The 18,085-nt window shown below is 43.5% G+C and overlaps 1 protein-coding gene across 2 annotated transcripts in view; it reads right to left on the bottom strand.

Annotated features, from left to right (window-relative positions):
• TICRR (TOPBP1 interacting checkpoint and replication regulator) overlaps positions 1-18,085 on the bottom strand; it is a 43,483-nt gene that overhangs the window by 19,843 nt on the left and 5,555 nt on the right. For both annotated transcript variants that reach the window (XM_069984705.1, XM_069984712.1), the window contains exons 3-11: positions 16,610-16,848; positions 13,728-13,962; positions 10,606-10,735; positions 4,096-4,235; positions 3,296-3,481; positions 3,018-3,169; positions 2,834-2,931; positions 2,648-2,741; positions 2,358-2,437 (exon numbers count right to left, since the gene is read on the bottom strand). In XM_069984705.1, the coding sequence (XP_069840806.1) occupies positions 2,358-2,437; positions 2,648-2,741; positions 2,834-2,931; positions 3,018-3,169; positions 3,296-3,481; positions 4,096-4,235; positions 10,606-10,735; positions 13,728-13,962; positions 16,610-16,848 (1,354 nt within the window). The remainder of the gene's footprint in view (positions 1-2,357; positions 2,438-2,647; positions 2,742-2,833; positions 2,932-3,017; positions 3,170-3,295; positions 3,482-4,095; positions 4,236-10,605; positions 10,736-13,727; positions 13,963-16,609; positions 16,849-18,085) is intronic.

Raw genomic sequence — 18,085 nt, 5'->3', positions numbered from 1 at the left:
ACAGATGAGGGGTGTAGTAGTAGTACAGGTAAAGATGAGGGGTGTAGTAGTAGTAGTAGTACAGGTATAGATGAGGAGTGTAGTAGTAGTACAGGTACAGATGAGGGATGTAGTAGTAGTAGTACAGGTACAGATGAGGGGTGTAGTAGTACAGGTACAGATGAGGGGTGTAGTAGTAGTACAGGTAAAGATGAGGGGTGTAGTAGTAGTAGTACAGGTATAGATGAGGAGTGTAGTAGTAGTAGTACAGGTACAGATGAGGGATGTAGTAGTAGTAGTAGTACAGGTATAGATGAGGAGTGTAGTAGTAGTAGTACAGGTACAGATGAGGGGTGTAGTAGTAGTACAGGTATAGATGAGGGGTGTAGTAGTAGTACAGGTAAAGATGAGGGGTGTAGTAGTAGTACAGGTAAAGATGAGGGGTGTAGTAGTAGTACAGGTAAAGATGAGGGGTGTAGTAGTAGTACAGGTACAGATGAGGGATGTAGTAGTAGTAGTACAGGTATAGATGAGGAGTGTAGTAGTAGTAGTACAGGTACAGATGAGGGCTGTAGTAGTACAGGTATAGATGAGGGGTGTAGTAGTAGTACAGGTAAAGATGATGGGTGTAGTAGTAGTAGTACAGGTATAGATGAGGGGTGTGGTAGTAGTACAGGTATAGATGAGGGGTGTAGTAGTAGTACAGGTATAGATGAGGGGTGTGGTAGTAGTACAGGTATAGATGAGGGGTGTGGTAGTACAGGTATAGATGAGGGGTGTAGTAGTAGTAGTACAGGTACAGATGAGGGGTGTAGTAGTAGTACAGGTACAGATGGGGTGTAGTAGTAGTAGTACAGGTATAGATGAGGGGTGTAGTAGTACAGGTATACATGAGGGGTGTAGTAGTAGTACAGGTATAGATGAGGGGTGTGGTAGTAGTACAGGTATAGATGAGGGGTGTGGTAGTACAGGTATAGATGGGGTGTAGTAGTAGTAGTAGTACAGGTATAGATGAGGGGTGTAGTAGTAGTACAGGTATAGATGAGGGGTGTAGTAGTAGTACAGGTACAGATGAGGGGTGTAGTAGTACAGGTATAGATGGGCAGCTAGGGGGGGATGGAGGGGGACTGGGGGTGACTGAGGGCGACTGGGGGTGACGGAGGGCGACTGGGGGTGATGGAGGAGGAGTGGGGGTGATGGAGGAGGAGTGGGGGTGATGGAGGGCGACTGGGGGTGATGGAGGGCGACTGGGGGTGATGGAGGAGGAGTGGGGGTGATGGAGGGCGACTGGGGGTGATGGAGGGCGACTGGGGGAGATGGAGGGCGACTGGGGGAGATGGAGGGCGACTGGGGGAGATGGAGGGCGACTGGGGGAGATGGAGGGCGACTGGGGGAGATGGAGGGCGACTGGGGGAGATGGAGGGCGACTGGGGGAGATGGAGGGCGACGGGGGGAGATGGAGGGCGACTGGGGCAGCTGGGAATGATTGGGAAAGGAGTACACATAGCCCTCCTCCCCTCACCCCGGCCACACATGCAGGTCCCGGTCTCTGCAGGAGGCTGCAGGGACTGTAGTGGTGATAGCGTCGCTGCCATTACTGGAGCTGTACAGCGGGATCAGGGGTGAAGATCCTGCTGTACAGCTCCAGTAATGGCAGCGACGCTATCACCACTACAGTCCCTGCAGAGACCGGGACCTGCATGTGTGGCCGGGGTGAGGGGAGGAGGGCTATGTGTACAGCTGGGGAAGGTCGGTCGCGGCTCTGGGGGACTGCCGACCGACCTGCACCTCGCCGCACTTCCCGCCCGCCCGGCACCTCCACGCAGCGCCGCCCCCTCACTTCCCGCCGGCCGTAACCTGCACCTCATGGCCGGCCGGCACCTCCACGCAGTGCTGCCCGCCCTCCATCTCCCGCCCGGCACCTGCACCTCCCGTCCGCCCGCCCGACTGACTCTCCGCGCTTCTCTGCCCTTCTCTGCCCGCAATGATTTTTTGTGAAAATCGAATTTACGATTTTCACAAAAAATCAAATCGATTCTAACCTTCTGGGCGAATTAATCGAATTAATTCGATTAATCGCCCAGCCCTAATATATATATATATATATATATATATATATATATATATATATATATATAATATATACTTAAACTTTTGGCATACACAAAAACAAGGTTGATGCTTTGATTTTTTTTTTTTTTTTTTTAATATTGGAAGCGGATGAACACGCATCCAGTTTTTCATGTTTTTTTTGCATAAAATGGATAAGAAAAACGGATTGCAAAAATGCAGTGTCAACTTTGGGAAACACGTTACAAGATTTCTTTCAAGCAACTTTGACATTTAGCCAAGGACACAAATCCACTGTAGGTACGTACTCTGTCAAGACTCCTGCCATAAATTTGGTCAAATATGAGGGATCTTCTGTCAGTGAAATAATTCGGAGCATATCTGTAATCTAAAAATTGAAAGGAAATTAATGATTTTTCACACACAGTAAAAAGACAGAAGTACCATGGAAAGATGCACGAGCAGGGTACTCCCTATTTTACTTTCATATGGTCAAATGGGACACACATATATAGGTAATAAAAGACCTGAACAAACTGTCAGGTAAAGGTAATCTAAATGCACATGAATAAGCCTTTATGAATCTTCAATCAATTACCTCTTCAACAACTTCCTCCAGATCATCTTCATTAGTTTGTAGAGAAGGACACTGTACACACATTTCCAGTCGTAGCAAAGCCTGCATTTGACATCTAAAATAAAGCCATATGATTTACACAAGTGAGCTTTACAAGTGAACTGAGCTTTACCAATTGTCCAAGGATAAAACAGGAAATTTACTTACTCTCTAAGTTTAGCTATTTTGTTTTGGTTTTGCCCATAAAGTTGTCTTATCACCTTACTGGTTTTCAGCAAAGATTTGATTCTGTCCATGCAGTCAGTCTGTGAGATATAAGAAACATGCTTCATACAACCACATCTCCTCCAGCAATTACATATGATAAAGGAAACTAAAATCTTATATTCACCTCTAATTGTTTGCTGTTGACTGATTTCAAGAACGACTTAATGGTGGACAAAGCATTCCTGATACACGACAGCAGTGAATCATCTTCCCCAGACACCATTCTGTCATAGTCCTCGGTTAAAAAGGAATTCAACTCCTCTTCAGACTTGAAACCTAAAAATAGAAGCTTGTTACATACACTTTTACACAAAATAACTTCACACATAACATTATGTACAACAGCTGCTTTATCATACAAATACTGTTACAAACTGTACGGCAACTGAATAGGCCGCTCACCAGTGGGCTTCCTTGTCTTTACTTCAGGCTTCTCTGAAGATCTTCTCTTTGCCTGTGAGGTCTTTTCAACAGGTGCTCCTTCAGGCTGCAACTTCTGAGCCTTAGAATTTAACCTAGCAGCATTTAACATTTGCAGAGCACGGGGCATGGTTTTCATCTTCTGTCTCACAGGAGTACGAGGTAGACCTAAATAACAAAAATTGATAACTTAATGCAAACTCCTAGTCTCCTAGCTAACAATCAAGTCCTAGATGCATTCTCACATACCTTTGGAGCCAAGCAACATTACAATAGCATCTCTAAAGGCCCTATTGCAGGGGCTGAGCAAGAGAAGCAAGTGAGCGCCGACCTGTCAGATCAGCACTTGCTTGCTCCTTGTTCCCCGTTCGCTGCTGGTATTATTCTACGCACCGACAGCAAGTGGGTAAGTGTGAGGGACCCGCGGAGAGCCTGCAGGAGGGGCTCCCCGGACGATCTAGTCTGCTGCCGCTGTTCTTTTTTTCTTTTTACATGGAGCGATGGCCAGCAGAATTTTTCAACATGTTGAAAGACATTGCGCATGTCGGCTGATCGTTGTGTTTTAACACTATCTATTAAACCAATCGATTTTTGTCCGTAATGGCCGACAATCGGTGAAATACGGCCAATAATCGCTTGGTGTAATAGGGCCTTAAGAATTAAAGGGTTTGACCAAAGGCAAGCTTCATTTATAATTATAATTGCTGAGTGAAGTCATATTCACAGGAGAGTAGTGTTACAAACCAGGCACTCAAATAAATACGAGTATAAAAGATGCATACGCTTCTTTTGAATCTCCCCTTGTAGTGTTGCAGAATCATCTGTTTTTTTCTGGTAAAACTCAGATAGGTAATGTGTGACTTCTTCATGTGTTCCTGGATCACTTCTCTGGTCTTGATCAAAAGATGCTGCACTTATCAACCTGCAATAATAAACCGAAAAGGCTTTTTTGTTACAATATATACCTTAAAGGGAAAATGCTGTCAAAATGTTATAAAAGTAGGAGGATCTACAGTTTTGTAGAAAAAGTTTCAGGATATCATGTAATTTATTCATGTAATTCCCTGGGTAATCAAGTGGGGGATACTGCTCAATAACTGACAACTATATGTATAAGCATATAGAGAAAGCTGTCAATCACCACTAACTTGACTACTTCACACAAAATTTCAAAGAAAACTAACTGGGCATTTGAAAGGGCCACAAAAAAAATATCACTTAAAGGGGAACTATCACCAAAGTAAAAGGGGTTATCCAGCGCTACCAAAACAGGGCCACTTTCCCCCTACTGTTGTCTTCAGATTGGGTGGGGTTTTGAAACTCAGTTCCATTGAAGTAAATGGAGCTTAATTGCAAACCGCACCTGAACTGGAGACAACAGTAGGGGGAAAAGTGGCCATGTTTTTGTAGCACTGGATAACCCCTTTAACCACTTAAGGAGCGGGGCAATTTTGATTTATGCGTTTTCGTTTTTTCCTCCTTGTGCATAAAAGGCCATAGCAGTTGCATTTTTTTCACTTAGAAACCCACATGAGCCCTATTTTTTTGCGTCACTAATTGTACTTCCCAATGACGGGCTGAATTTTTGCATAAAGTACACTGCAAAAGCAGGAAAAAATTCAATGTGTGGTGAAATTGAAAAAACAAACAAACACATTTTGTGTATTTAGTAGATATGTGTTTTTACGCCGTTCGTCCTGGGGTAAAACTGACTTGTTATATATGTTCCACAAGTCGTTACGATTAAAACGATATATAACATGTATAACTTTTATATTATGTGACGGCCTGTAAAAAATTAAAACCATTGTTTACAAATATATGTTCCTTAAAATCGCTCCATTCCCAGGCTTATAGCGCTTTTATCCTTTGGTCTATGGGGCTGTGTGAGGTGTCATTTTTTGCGCCATGATATGTTCTTTCTATCGGTACCTTGGTTGCGCATATACAACTTTTTGATCGCTTTTTATTAACATTTTTCTGGATTTGATGCGACCAAAAATGCACAATTTTGCACTTTGGGATTTTTTTGCGCTTACGCCGTTTACCCTGTGAGATCAGGAATGTGATTAATTAATAGTTCGGGCGATTATGCACGCGCCAATACCAAACATGTTTATTTATTTATTTACTTTTATTAATAACCTGGGAAAAGGGGGGTGATTCAGACTTTTATTAGGGGAGGGGGCTTTTTATTAATAACACTTTTTTTTTTAACTTTTACACTTATACTAGAAGCCCCCCTGGGGCCTTCTAGTGTAAGTGCACTGATCTCTCAGAGATCTCTGCAGCATAGATATGCTGCAGAGATCCATGAGATAGGCACTCGTTTACTTACGGCACTCGTTTACTTACGGCTGCTGCAGCCAGAAGTAAACGAGTCCCGAGCCGGGGACGGCGCCATCTTGGAGCAGTCCCCAGCCGGCTTCAGTAACGGAGATCGCTCCTCTGGGACAACGTCCCGGAGGAGCGATCTCCCCGCTAGACACCAGGGATGACGCTGCAAACGGTAATCGGATGCAGCTGTCAACTTTGACAGCTGCATCCGATTACTGTATTAGCGGGCACGGCGATCGGACCGTGCCTGCTAATACCTGCGGTCCCGGGCTACAAGCAGCACCCGGGACAGCCGCGGTTCAGAGCGCGGCTCCGCTCTGAACGTCCTTAACGACCGCAGGGCGTAAATATACGCCCACGGTCGTTAAGGGGTTAAACAAATCTAACCAGCGTGAGGGACCACCGCTGAGGAGGAAGCTAAGAGACATACCTTCCTCCTCCTTAGCGTCCCTGGTGCTAAATGGGGCCATCAACAGGTTACATTTGGCCCCTTAAACTTCCTGGAAGCTTGAATAACCCCTTTATCTTACTAAATAATCTGCTGAAGAAAAATATAAGAAGCAGCTATTGCTAGTTAAAGAGGTAGTTAACCAAATATCTTAAGTATGTTAAAGGACTAAATAAGATTCAAGAGGGGAGTGTTTTTAGTAAAAAAAAACTGAGCTCAAGAACAAGAGGACACAGTGAGAGGTTAGTTGGGGGAAAGATCAGAAGCAATGTGAGAAAATATTATTTTACTGAAAGAACAAACTTCCAGCAGAGGTGGTTGGTAAATCTACAACAACAGAATTTAACCCCTAGACGACCCTGGACGTAGGGTTACGTCATGGAAGTCTGTCCCCAGACGACCCATGACGTAACCTTACGTCATGGGTGTTATTCCCGCTATGAAGCGCGCTCCGGAGCGGAGCGCGCTTCATAGGAGGTGGGGGCCGGCTGCAGTGAGCAGCCGGGACCTCACCGGTAATGACACGCTGCAGCGATTGCGCTGCCGCGTGTCATTAACCCCTTAAACGCCGCGCGACCGCAGCGTTTAAGTGTAAGTGACCGGGGGAGTCCCCTGTCACTTACCGATCGGGACCCCCGCAGTGTGACTGCGGGGGTCCCGATGGTTGAAACGGACTGCTGGAGGTCTCTTACCTGCCTCCGTGCGGTCCGATCGGCGATCTGCTACACTGAGCCTGCACAGGCAGGCTCAATGAGCAGATCGCCGATAACACTGATCAATGCTATGCCTATGGCATAGCATTCATCAGTGTATAAATCAAAGTAATGTATGTACAAGTCCCCCAAAGGGACTTCAAATGTGTAAAAAAAAAAAAGTTCAAAACACTATTACACTACCCCTAAACCCCTCCCCCAATAAAAGTCTAAATCACCCCCCTTTCCCATTATATAAATAAAACATATAAAAATAAATAAACAAATAAACATATAATATACCGTAGCGTGCGTAATTGTCCGATCTATTAAAATATAACAAGCGTCATTGCGAACGGTAAACGGCGTACACGAAAAGAGGGAAAAAAGTGCGCGGATTACCGATGTTATGTTACATTATATATATAAAAAAATTAATAAAAAGTGATCAAAACGTCCGATCTTCACAAATATGGTATTAATAAAAACTAGAGATCATGGCGGAAAAAATTACACCCCATACAGCCCCGTAGGTGAAAAAATAAAACCGTTATAAGCGTCACAATAGTCCCATTTTATTTATAATTAATTGCCAAAAAAAAAGGATTTCATTTAAAAAAAAAATATAACATTAGAGAATCTGCGTAAACCTGCATATGGTTGTGTTCGTACTGACCTATAGAGTAATGGTATCATGTCGCTTTTACCATATAGTGCATTACGTAGACACAGGAACCCCCCAAACGTTACCATATTGCATTCTTTTTTGCGATTTCACCAATTTATATCTTCATAAATAATATATTTGGAATTCCATCATACGTGTTATGGTAAAATGAAAGACGCCATTACAAAGTACAACTATTCCTGTAACAAATAAGCCATTACATGGCCTTGTAGATAGAAAACTGAAAGTGCTAGAGCTCTTAGAAGGGGAGGAGGGAAAAACGGAAACACTAAGATCAAAATTTGCGCAGTCCACTGGGTCATTTTGGGCCTGGTCCTCAAAGGGTTAAACACGCCTGGGATAAACATATATCTATCCTAAGATAACAAGAAAGAAAATACTAAAAGGGCAGACTAGATGGACGCAGTGGTCTTTTTCTGCCGATAATCTTCTATGTCTTCCAGTGCTTATCAGCTGATGTACATCCTGCAGGACGTGGCGTATTCTTTCCAGTCTGGAGTAGTGATGTCACGATACCAGAATTTTGAGTTCGATACCAATATTCGATTTTTTAGTTCGATACTCGATACCAGTTCGATACCTCGAAAAAAAAATACAACCCCCCCCCCTTATAAGATCAGCATCCTCCACTCCTGACATCCTCTGTGCTGCTGTGACCTCCCCATTGATCAGCACACTCCTCTCCTGACATCCTCTGTGCTGCTGTGACCTCCCCTATAGATCAGCACACTCCTCTCCTGACATCCTCTGTGCTGCTGTGACCTCCCCATAGATCAGCACACTCCTCTTCTGACATCCTCTGTACTGCTGGGACGCTGTGACCTCCCCTATATCAGACCCCTCCTCTCCTGACATCCTCTGTGCTGCTGTGACCTCCCCTATCATTCAGCACACTCCTCTCCTGACATCCTCTGTGCTGCTGTGACCTCCCCATAGATCAGCACACTCCTCTCCTGACATCCTCTGTACTGCTGGGACGCTGTGACCTCCCCTATATCAGACCCCTCCTCTCCTGACATCCTCTGTGCTGCTGTTACCTCCCCTATCGATCAGCACACTCCTTTCCTAACATCCTCTGTGCTGCTGGGACCTCCCCTATCGATCAGCCCCCTCCTCTCCTGACATCCTCTGTGCTGCTGTGTCCTCCCCTATAAGATCAGCACCCTCATCTCCTGACATCCTCTGTGCTGCTGTTACCTCCCCTATCGATCAGCACACTCCTTTCCTAACATCCTCTGTGCTGCTGGGACCTCCCCTATCGATCAGCCCCCTCCTCTCCTGACATCCTCTGTGCTGCTGTGTCCTCCCCTATAAGATCAGCACCCTCATCTCCTGACATCCTCTGTGCTGCTGGGACCCTGCGACCTCTCCTATAAGATCCGCCCCCTCTCCTGACATCCTCTGTGCTGCTGTGACCTCCATATAAGATCAGCACCCTCCTCTCCTGACATTCTCTGTGCTGCTGTGACACTGTGACCTCCCCTATAAGATCAGCCCCCTCCTCTCCTGACATCCTCTGTGCTGCTGTTACCTCCCCTATCGATCAGCACACTCCTTTCCTAACATCCTCTGTGCTGCTGGGACCTCCCCTATCGATCAGCACACTCCTCTCCTGACATCCTCTGTGCTGCTGTGTCCTCCCCTATAAGATCAGCACCCAAACATTGTGTTTATTGGGGACAGCATCGGGGGGGGGGGGGGCAGTAGTGGATTATAATGTGGGGGGATTGACGGGGTCCAGGTTGGGTGAACAGCCCAGGGCCCAGGGTTCATTTAATCCGCCACTGGGTACAGACTACAACCCCCACACTGCAGGGAGCTGGTGAAGGCTGCCAGGTCTGGACAGACAGAGGGTTACTCTGCCTGGAAGGTCAGTTCCTGTCAGAGGGCAGGGGTGTAAGGGCAGGGATGTGGGAGGCACACTAGAGGGCAGGGATGTGGGGGGCACACATCCCCTGCTCTCACTTACTGCGGTACCACTCAAAGCATGAGGTTTGTCAAAGCAGAGGGGAGGGGGTATTTGTAAAGGGAGTTTAAGGTGGAACAGACAACCTGAACCTCGGCCAGCAGGAAGATTAACCTTTGCTGCTGGCCAAGATTCAGGCTGTCTGTTCCACCTTAAATAAGCTCCCTTTACAAATCCCCCCTCCCCTCAGCTCCGGAAAGTTCCCAGCTGTCAGGCCTCCGTTCCTCCGTGCATATTCATGTGTGCACACTCAGGCCGGTCGGGAAGCGCAGCTACCGAGAGTGTGCAAACATGAATATGCATAGGAACAGCGCCGCAGATGGACAGAGAGCGAGCCGGCATCAGAGCCTCCCACTGAGAAGCGCAGCCCTAGACACTGCTCCTCACACCGGCTACATTCCAGGAGGGACAGGAGGCTGAGGTGTGACGGGCTGGGGTCATTAGCAGCGGGGGTCTGTTACACACAGTAGACGACCCCCACTGCTTCTGGAGAGGCTCAGGATGGGTCAGATGCCGCTGTCAGTTGTGACAGCGGCTTCTGCACAGTTATATAGCCGGCACTAGCGATCGCTGTGTGCCGGCTATAACTTATCCCTGCAGTGAGCGGAGGAAGGGGCGGGCGGAGGAGGAGGAAGTGACGCCAGGGGGCAGGGGGCTGGCTCTGCTAGCCGCCGGCTGTGTTCTCTGCTCTATACTTTATGTTAAGCTGCGTTATTAGGCAGCTTAATATAAAGTATCGATACCAGGAAATCCTGGTACCGAATCGTTTTTTTGCCCGAAATATCGATAGTAGTATCGATATTTCGGTGCATCGTGGATCCCTAGTCTGGAGAGCAGGGAAGGTTTTCTATGGGGCTTTGCTCCTGCTCTGGACAGTTCCTGCCATGGACAGAGGAAGCAACAGAAAGCTCTGCATCAGACTGAAAAGAAAACACCACTTCCTGCAGGACATACAACAGCTGATAAGTATGGGAAGACTTGAGATTTTTTTATAGAAGTAAATTACAAATCTCTGGCACCAGTTGATTTAAAATAATTTTTTGGGTGAACAATCCCTCTAAGTAGAACGTAGGATTAAAGATTCCTGAAGTCCTGTTTTCAAAACATCACACCATCAGCCAATATCCATGGATGTTGGCCTGAATCTGGCAGTTCTCTTACCTAAATGATTCCATCAGATTACTGCTGGCACCAGACATTCCAGATAATGGGTACCATCTTTCAATAACAGGAGATCCCCAGTGATTACTCTGAGACAGTTCTTGTTTAATCCACTCTGGCATCAAAGGTTCTGGAGAAAAAAAGTGTGAATTTATGATTTTTAAATCTGAGACAACTTTGGTACCATTTCTGCAAACACTAGCCTAGGAAGTGCATTGGTCCAAACACAAAAAATGTACCAACTTGCTTTGGGTGTGGTGTGTCAGTGTTAAGGGAACGCCTTAAATTCCCTATACCATGAAGCTCCAGAATAAAATTATACTGACACAACTGTTGCAGTTCTCTTTTCTTTTATATTCAGTGTTTCACACTTTTACAATAGAAAATTCATTCAAATAATATTCACACCCAAGTGCATAAGATACTTAAATGGACCCCGTCGTTGCTTCCGGCATGGTTGCTGTTGGAGTCCTCGTATCCTTTAATGAACAGAGACCTCCATGATGGTCAGGAGGCCAGATGGTGGCGTAATGACGCACGCGACGTTTCGGGGAGACCTTCCCCTTTCTCAAGCGTAACCATAAATGAAAACCCATCACCATTTATAACAGATCTGACGTATTCCAATTTCCGATTATGACATCACAATCTGGACTAAAAGACTGTAAAAAACTATTTCACTTATATAGACATTATACCATATTCCTTCTTATCAATAATACAATTACACACATAATTCATAATTTATAACTATTAAATGAATGGAAATTTAATGTCTACTATGGGATTTCAACCACCAGGTGGCGCCCTAGCCTAGCCTACGCAGAATTATAGAAAACATTGGAAACTGCATAGCTCATTCAACCCCTTAGGATATTGGGATTCGAGAGCACAGATCCAATAAGTTTCCTTCTGTAATAATCTCTTTTTTAAATCATTTTTATCTTCACTCCATACCTCTTCTAGTACTGTCCATCTAAGTTCACTTACCCTATGTCCTTTTTCTGAAAAATGTCTCGCTAACCCTGTTTCTCAGAATTTTCTTTTATTCACCCATTACTCTTCTGTTTCCTTTGTCCAAATCTCCTGATTGCTGACCTGTGTTCATTTATCCTCTGTTTTACCGGTCTGCTCGTTTGGCCGACGTATACATCTCCATATGGGCATTTAATTAAATATACGACATTAGATGGATTACAGGTATGCATTCCTTTCAAATGTATGGTGTACCCTTTCCTAGGATGTGATATTTTAACACCTTTGATGATGCTTGTGCAATTCTTACATTGTAGACATGGAAAAGTGCCAGATTTTTCTGTTGCCAAAACGGGCGGTCTGGATTTGGTTCTATCACCATGTCTGCTCTCACCAGACTATTGGAGATAGACTTCCCTTTTCTATATATAAATTTCGGTTTCTCATTAAACAATTTACCAAACTTATCGTCATATTGCTAAATAGGCCAATGTTTTAAAATAGTTTTCTTTATTATGTTGGCATGGGCATCGTATTTAGAACAAAATGCTATCCTCTAATTGTTGGCCTCATTTTTATTCTTCCTCTTCAGCAATTGTTCCCTTGATATCTCTCTTACCTCTCTAGCTGTTTCTACTACCTTCTTCCTGTCGTATCCCGTTTACGAATTTCTCAATCATTACTTCACTCTGTTTATCATAGTCCTCTGTACTACAAGCCGACAGAAACAATTTATTACACAGATCGAGCTGTTGGCTTGTAGTACAGAGGACTATGATAAACAGAGTGAAGTAATGATTGAGAAATTTGTAAACGGGATACGACAGGAAGAAGGTAGTAGAAACAGCTAGAGAGGTAAGAGATATCAAGGGAACAATTGCTGAAGAGGAAGAATAAAAATGAGGCCAACAATTAGAGGATAGCATTTTGTTCTAAATACGATGCCCATGCCAACTTAATAAAGAAAACTATTTTAAAACATTGGCCTATTTTGCAATATGACGATAAGTTTGGTAAATTGTTTAATGAGAAACCGAAATTTATATATAGAAAAGGGAAGTCTATCTCCAATAGTCTGGTGAGAGCAGACATGGTGATAGAACCAAATCCAGACCGGCTGTTTTGGCAACAGAAAGAACTGGCACTTTTCCATGTCTACAATGTAAGAATTGCACAAGCATAATCAAAGGTGTTAAAATATCACATCCTAGGAAAGGGTACACCATACATTTGAAAGGAATGCATACCTGTAATTCATATAATGTCGTATATTTAATTAAATGCCCATGTGGAGATGTATACGTCGGCCAAACGAGCAGACCGGTAAAACAGAGGATAAATGAACACAGGTCAGCAATCAGGAGATTTGGACAAAGGAAACAGGAGAGTAATGAGGAGAATAAAAGAAAATTCTGAGAAACAGGGTTAGCGAGACATTTTTCAGAAAAAGGACATAGGGTAAGTGAACTTAGATGGACAGTACTAGAAGAGGTATGGAGTGAAGATAAAAATGATTTAAAAAAAAAAAATTATTACAGAAGGAAACTTATTGGATCTGTGCTCTCGAATCCCAATATCCTAAGGGGTTGAATGAGCTATGCAGTTTCCAATGTTTCCTATAATTCTGCGTAGGCTAGGCTAGGGCGCCACCTTGTGGTTGAAATCCCATAGTAGACATTAAATTTCCATTCATTTAAAAGTTATAAATTATGAATTATGTGTGTAATTGTATTATTGATAAGAAGGAATATGGTATAATGTCTATATTATGTTTAAGGCTGAAATTACAGGTAGTATTTTGATCAGTATTATTAGCCAAACCACTGTAGCGGACACTGTACCCTCTCAGCTGGAATTTGAGACATGTAGCCGAGCTGTTTTGTGGGTTGTATTTTGGGTGCAATAAAGGAAAACATAAGGATGCCAATGCTGCCTTTAATCATCATCATGACTCAAATATTTACTGGCTTCTGTTTGATGATTTTGTAAAGTCACCTGCATACATGGTATATTGGCAATGTAAGGCACGTACTGCATAAACTCTGAACTTATACTTTTTTAGAGGTGTTGTGTAATATTCAGGGAAACAAATGCACATCTGACCAAAGCGTGATTACTGAATATGAAGCAATTAAAAAAATAATTACCAGGAGATGTAGTGTTTTCTTTGACACTAAAGACATGGCTAAGAACAGAATTTACAATATCAGGGAGATCAGAAGTGATGTCTTGATCAATTTCTTCAATAGTATCCTCCTGAAGTCTGTCAAACTCATATGATGGATGACTGCAGATCACATGGAGAACTGCGGCATCTTCAGAAATAGGGGACAGGATGCCAGTTCTGGGCAGCAAATTATCAGCAGTGGACACATCAGCAACCTGGTGGAGGAAGAGGGATTATAAGCAGGAAGAAAAAAAATCTGAATGACACAACAGAACAGAGGTGCTATTACAAGTGGCAGATTTGTAATGTGTCTGTAGTACTTAATTCAGGAAAGAATTTAATTGTAATTATTTAAACCTTTAAGGACAGAGCAAATTCTTTTTGCACGTTTGCTTTTTCCTCCTCTTGTTTTAAAGGCCATACTGCTTGCATTTTTTCACCTACAGACCCACATGAGCCCTTATTATTTGCAAAACAATTGTACTTTGCTTGTTATGTTCCTCAAGTCAGTAAGATTACATTACCATGATATTTAACCCCTTCAGCACACGGCTAATTTTCGTTTTTGCGCTCTTTTTTTCCCCTCCTCGTGTTTAAAAGCGCTTGCATTTTTTCACCTACAGACCCACATGAGCCCTTATTTCTTGCGCCACTAAATGTACTTTGCAATGGCAGACCTAATTTTTCCATGCAATATGCTGTGAAACCAGAAAAAAAATTATTCATGCAGTGAAATTGACAAAAAAAAAAAAAAGGAATTTGTTTTAATTTTTGGGGGATTTTGTGTTTACGCCATTCGTTCTATGGTAAAATTGACATGTTATGTATGTTCAAGTTAATACGATTACAACGATATGTAATTTATATACCTTTTATTTTATCTGACTGCTTTTATAAAAATAAAACCTTTTTAAAAAAACTAAATGTGTTTAAAGGGGGTTTAAAGCGTTATAAGGATGGGAATAGAGCAATTTTAAAGGGGTAGTGCGGCGCTAAACAATTATTCACTAAATAACACACATTACAAAGTTATACAACTTTGTAATGTATGTTATGTTAGTGAATCGCCCCCTTCCCCGTGTTTCCCCCCCCCACACACACCAGACCCGGAAGTGTAGTGCTCTATACATACCTGCCTCTTGCCGACCCCGTCCGCCATCTTCTGCCAATGAGGTCATCTTCGGCCGGACCGCTCCGACCGTCCCTAGTGCCGGCCGCCCTCTGCCGCGTCATCAGCTGCGATTGGCTGAGCACAGTTATGCTCAGCCAATCGCGGCTGAGTAGCTGATGAGGCGGCAGAGGGGGGGCGGCACTAGGGACAGTTGGAGCGGTTCGGCCGTCCGTCCGAAGATGACATCATTGGCACAAGATGGCGGACCGGGGTCGGCAAGAGGCAGGTATGTATAGAGCACCACACTTCCGGGTCTGGTGTGTGGGGGGGGGGGGGAAACACGGGGAAGGGGGCGATTCACTAACATAACATACATTACAAAGTTGTATAACTTTGTAATGTGTGTTATTTAGTGAATAATTGTTTAGCGCCGCACTACCCCTTTAAAATTGCTCTATTCCCATCCTTATAACGCTTTAATCCTTTGGTCTATGGGGCCGAGTTGTGTCATTTTTTGCGCCATGATCTGTACTTTCTTTTGGTACCTTGGTTGCGTATATGCGACTTTTTGATCACTTTCCATTACAATTTTTCTGGATTTGATGTGAAAAAAAATTAGCAATTTTGCACTTTGGCAGGTTTTTGCGCTTACGCTCTTTGCGAGATCGGGAATGGGATAATTTAATAGTTCAGGCGATTACGTACACAGCGATACCAAACATGTTTGTTTATTTATAAAATGGGAAAAGAGGAGGTGATTCAAACTTTATTAGGGGAGGGAATTTTTTATTAATAAAAACACTTCTTTACTGTAACCTGTAACTTTTAGGTGACTTTCAGTATTACTGCAGTGATCTCCCATAGAGATTACTGCAGTATACTTAATACAGCAATGATCGATTAGATTATTGCTGTATTACTCTGGTCTGCAGCAGACCAGGCACATTAATTGCCGAGCCAGGATCAGCATCCGTGCAATCTCTCACCCCCCCCACCCCCCTCCCCCCCCCGCAATCGCATCGCGGAGATTCCCCCACCAGACACCAGGGAAAGGGGCACATAGGAAATTTAAATGCAGCTGTCAGTTTTGATAGCTGCATTTAAATGCATAATTAGCGGGTGCGGCGATCGGATCGTGCCCACTAATTGTCACATTCCTGGGCCACAGGTCAGTAATTCAATTATCACTTCTAGTTTTGGCTCCAAACACTACATCAGATCATGTGTAAAACCCTCCCTAGTAACCCTTGCACCTATCACATGATTAGTTGCAGGGGCTCTAAAAGGAAGACTATTGGCTGCTTCAAAGGACTTATCCAGTGCTACAAAAACATGACCTCTTTTCCCCCTCTCGTCTCCAGTTCAGGTGTGGTTTGCAATTAAGCTCCATTTACTTCCATGGAACCGAGTTTGAAACCCCACCCAATCTGGAGACAAGAGAGGGGGAAAAGTGGCCATGTTTTTGTTGCGCTGGATATCTCCTTTATGCCCTCCCATACAGAGGTTGGGAAGTGAAACAATGTCTGGTGCTTTGGTCTTGCAATTTGTACAACTGAGAAAAATGCTGTTTGATGTCCCAGCCGTCAAAAGAAATGCCCATAAGGCAGGCTTTTCTGATTAGGGGTATGGAGCTAGCTAGCGAGGATAGCTAGAGGGTATGTATTTATGTTTCATTTTCGCAGCACTTTTGCAATAAATGTGTTTAAACAGATCTGCTTAGGATTTAAACATAAAGAAACATTTTAGTTTACCAAGAAGAGTCCATTAGACAGAGCTGTATTCAGAAGCTGCTTAAAGTGCAGGGATGAAGAATGGCCACTATTTGACAAACTCTCCAGTAGCCAGCTTTCCATTGTTAGCGGCCCACACTCATTTTGATTCCAGTTTTTCATGGTGCCTTTTAAATGGACTGTCACTACATTTTTAGAACTCTTCTGACTTGTTGAAATTGGTTCCAAGCTGATGGCACATTCCCATTGTTTTACAGCACCTGGAAAAAAAAAATCAATGCATATGTTAACAGGCCTTGCTACTTATTGCAAACCAAACCTTATAAAGGTGTGCCCAGCTAGGACAGCAGGAAGTGGTGTAAACATAGGGTGGTATTACACGAAGCGATTATCGTTCGAATAATCGTTCAATCGGTCGTATTTGAACGATTATCTTTAAGTGTAATAGTAGACAACGATTAAACGACGAACGATTGGTCGCTGGTCGTTTAATAGGTTTTGAATCTATTTTTATCGTTTGTCTTTTACACATCGTTCGCACATCGTTCGTTTGAATAAGATGTCGTTAGCCGTTCCCTGTTCATTCGCAAATTGAAAGGGGAGTGTTCTTGAATTTTGTTGCTCCAATATAACCGATAATCTTTCCGTGTAGTAAAACGAACGATTATTAGGCAATCGCTATTGCGATCGTTGGAGATCGTTTATCGTTAATCGTTAATTGAAAAAAATCGCTTCGTGTAATACCACCCATATTCAAGTTCAATATTCACTCGCCCTGGTTTACGCAGTGCCAATACACCCGTCCTCCACTCATCTCCTATGTCCTGGTTTCGGTGATGTCACATCTCCATTAGAATTATACGCTCAGCCAATCATTGACACTGCTGCAACAACTGATTGGCTGCAGTTTTTGTGGTGACTTGACATGAAACAGGAGATTGGAGATCAGGAAGCCACGGCAGCAAGGAGCCGAGATGGGCGAGCATAACTTTGTTGTTTATACCACCTCCTGCTGTCCTCCAAGGTTTTTTTTTTTTATTTATTTATTTTGCTGGACAACCTCTAAAGTATAGTGACTTCTACTTTGGAGAACCATGTAAAACATTAATGCCCCTTAATCTGAATGGGCTGTGTGTAATATCAGAAATGTATGACGTTTTCAGTAGCCAGAACAAGAGTGATAAATGTAGAAAAGACAACATTTTAAAGAACTGTTCATCTCTGGTGGACTTACCCAGCATATGCCGCTGTAAGTTGTGTATTAGATTTTTTTTTTTTTTTTTTTGGCAATGACCATCATGAAGAATGAATTCTCTACTGTAAATCTATTGTGAATTTGGAACAGGAATAGGCCTCAGAATGCCCATTCTCCTCACTGTATATATACCTATACCTTATTAGAAAAGCTTCCTGCTGCATCTCTAACTCCCATCTCCCACTTGAGACCCAGCATAATGCAAGTCTATGGTGCTGGGTCTCACGCTGGAGAAAGGAGCT

Source organism: Dendropsophus ebraccatus, chromosome 1 (assembly GCF_027789765.1).
Source record: "Dendropsophus ebraccatus isolate aDenEbr1 chromosome 1, aDenEbr1.pat, whole genome shotgun sequence".
NCBI classification, from domain to species: Eukaryota; Metazoa; Chordata; class Amphibia; order Anura; family Hylidae; genus Dendropsophus; species Dendropsophus ebraccatus.
Note: the sequence above shows the minus strand (reverse complement) of the source record. Positions and strands in the feature narration are given on the sequence as shown.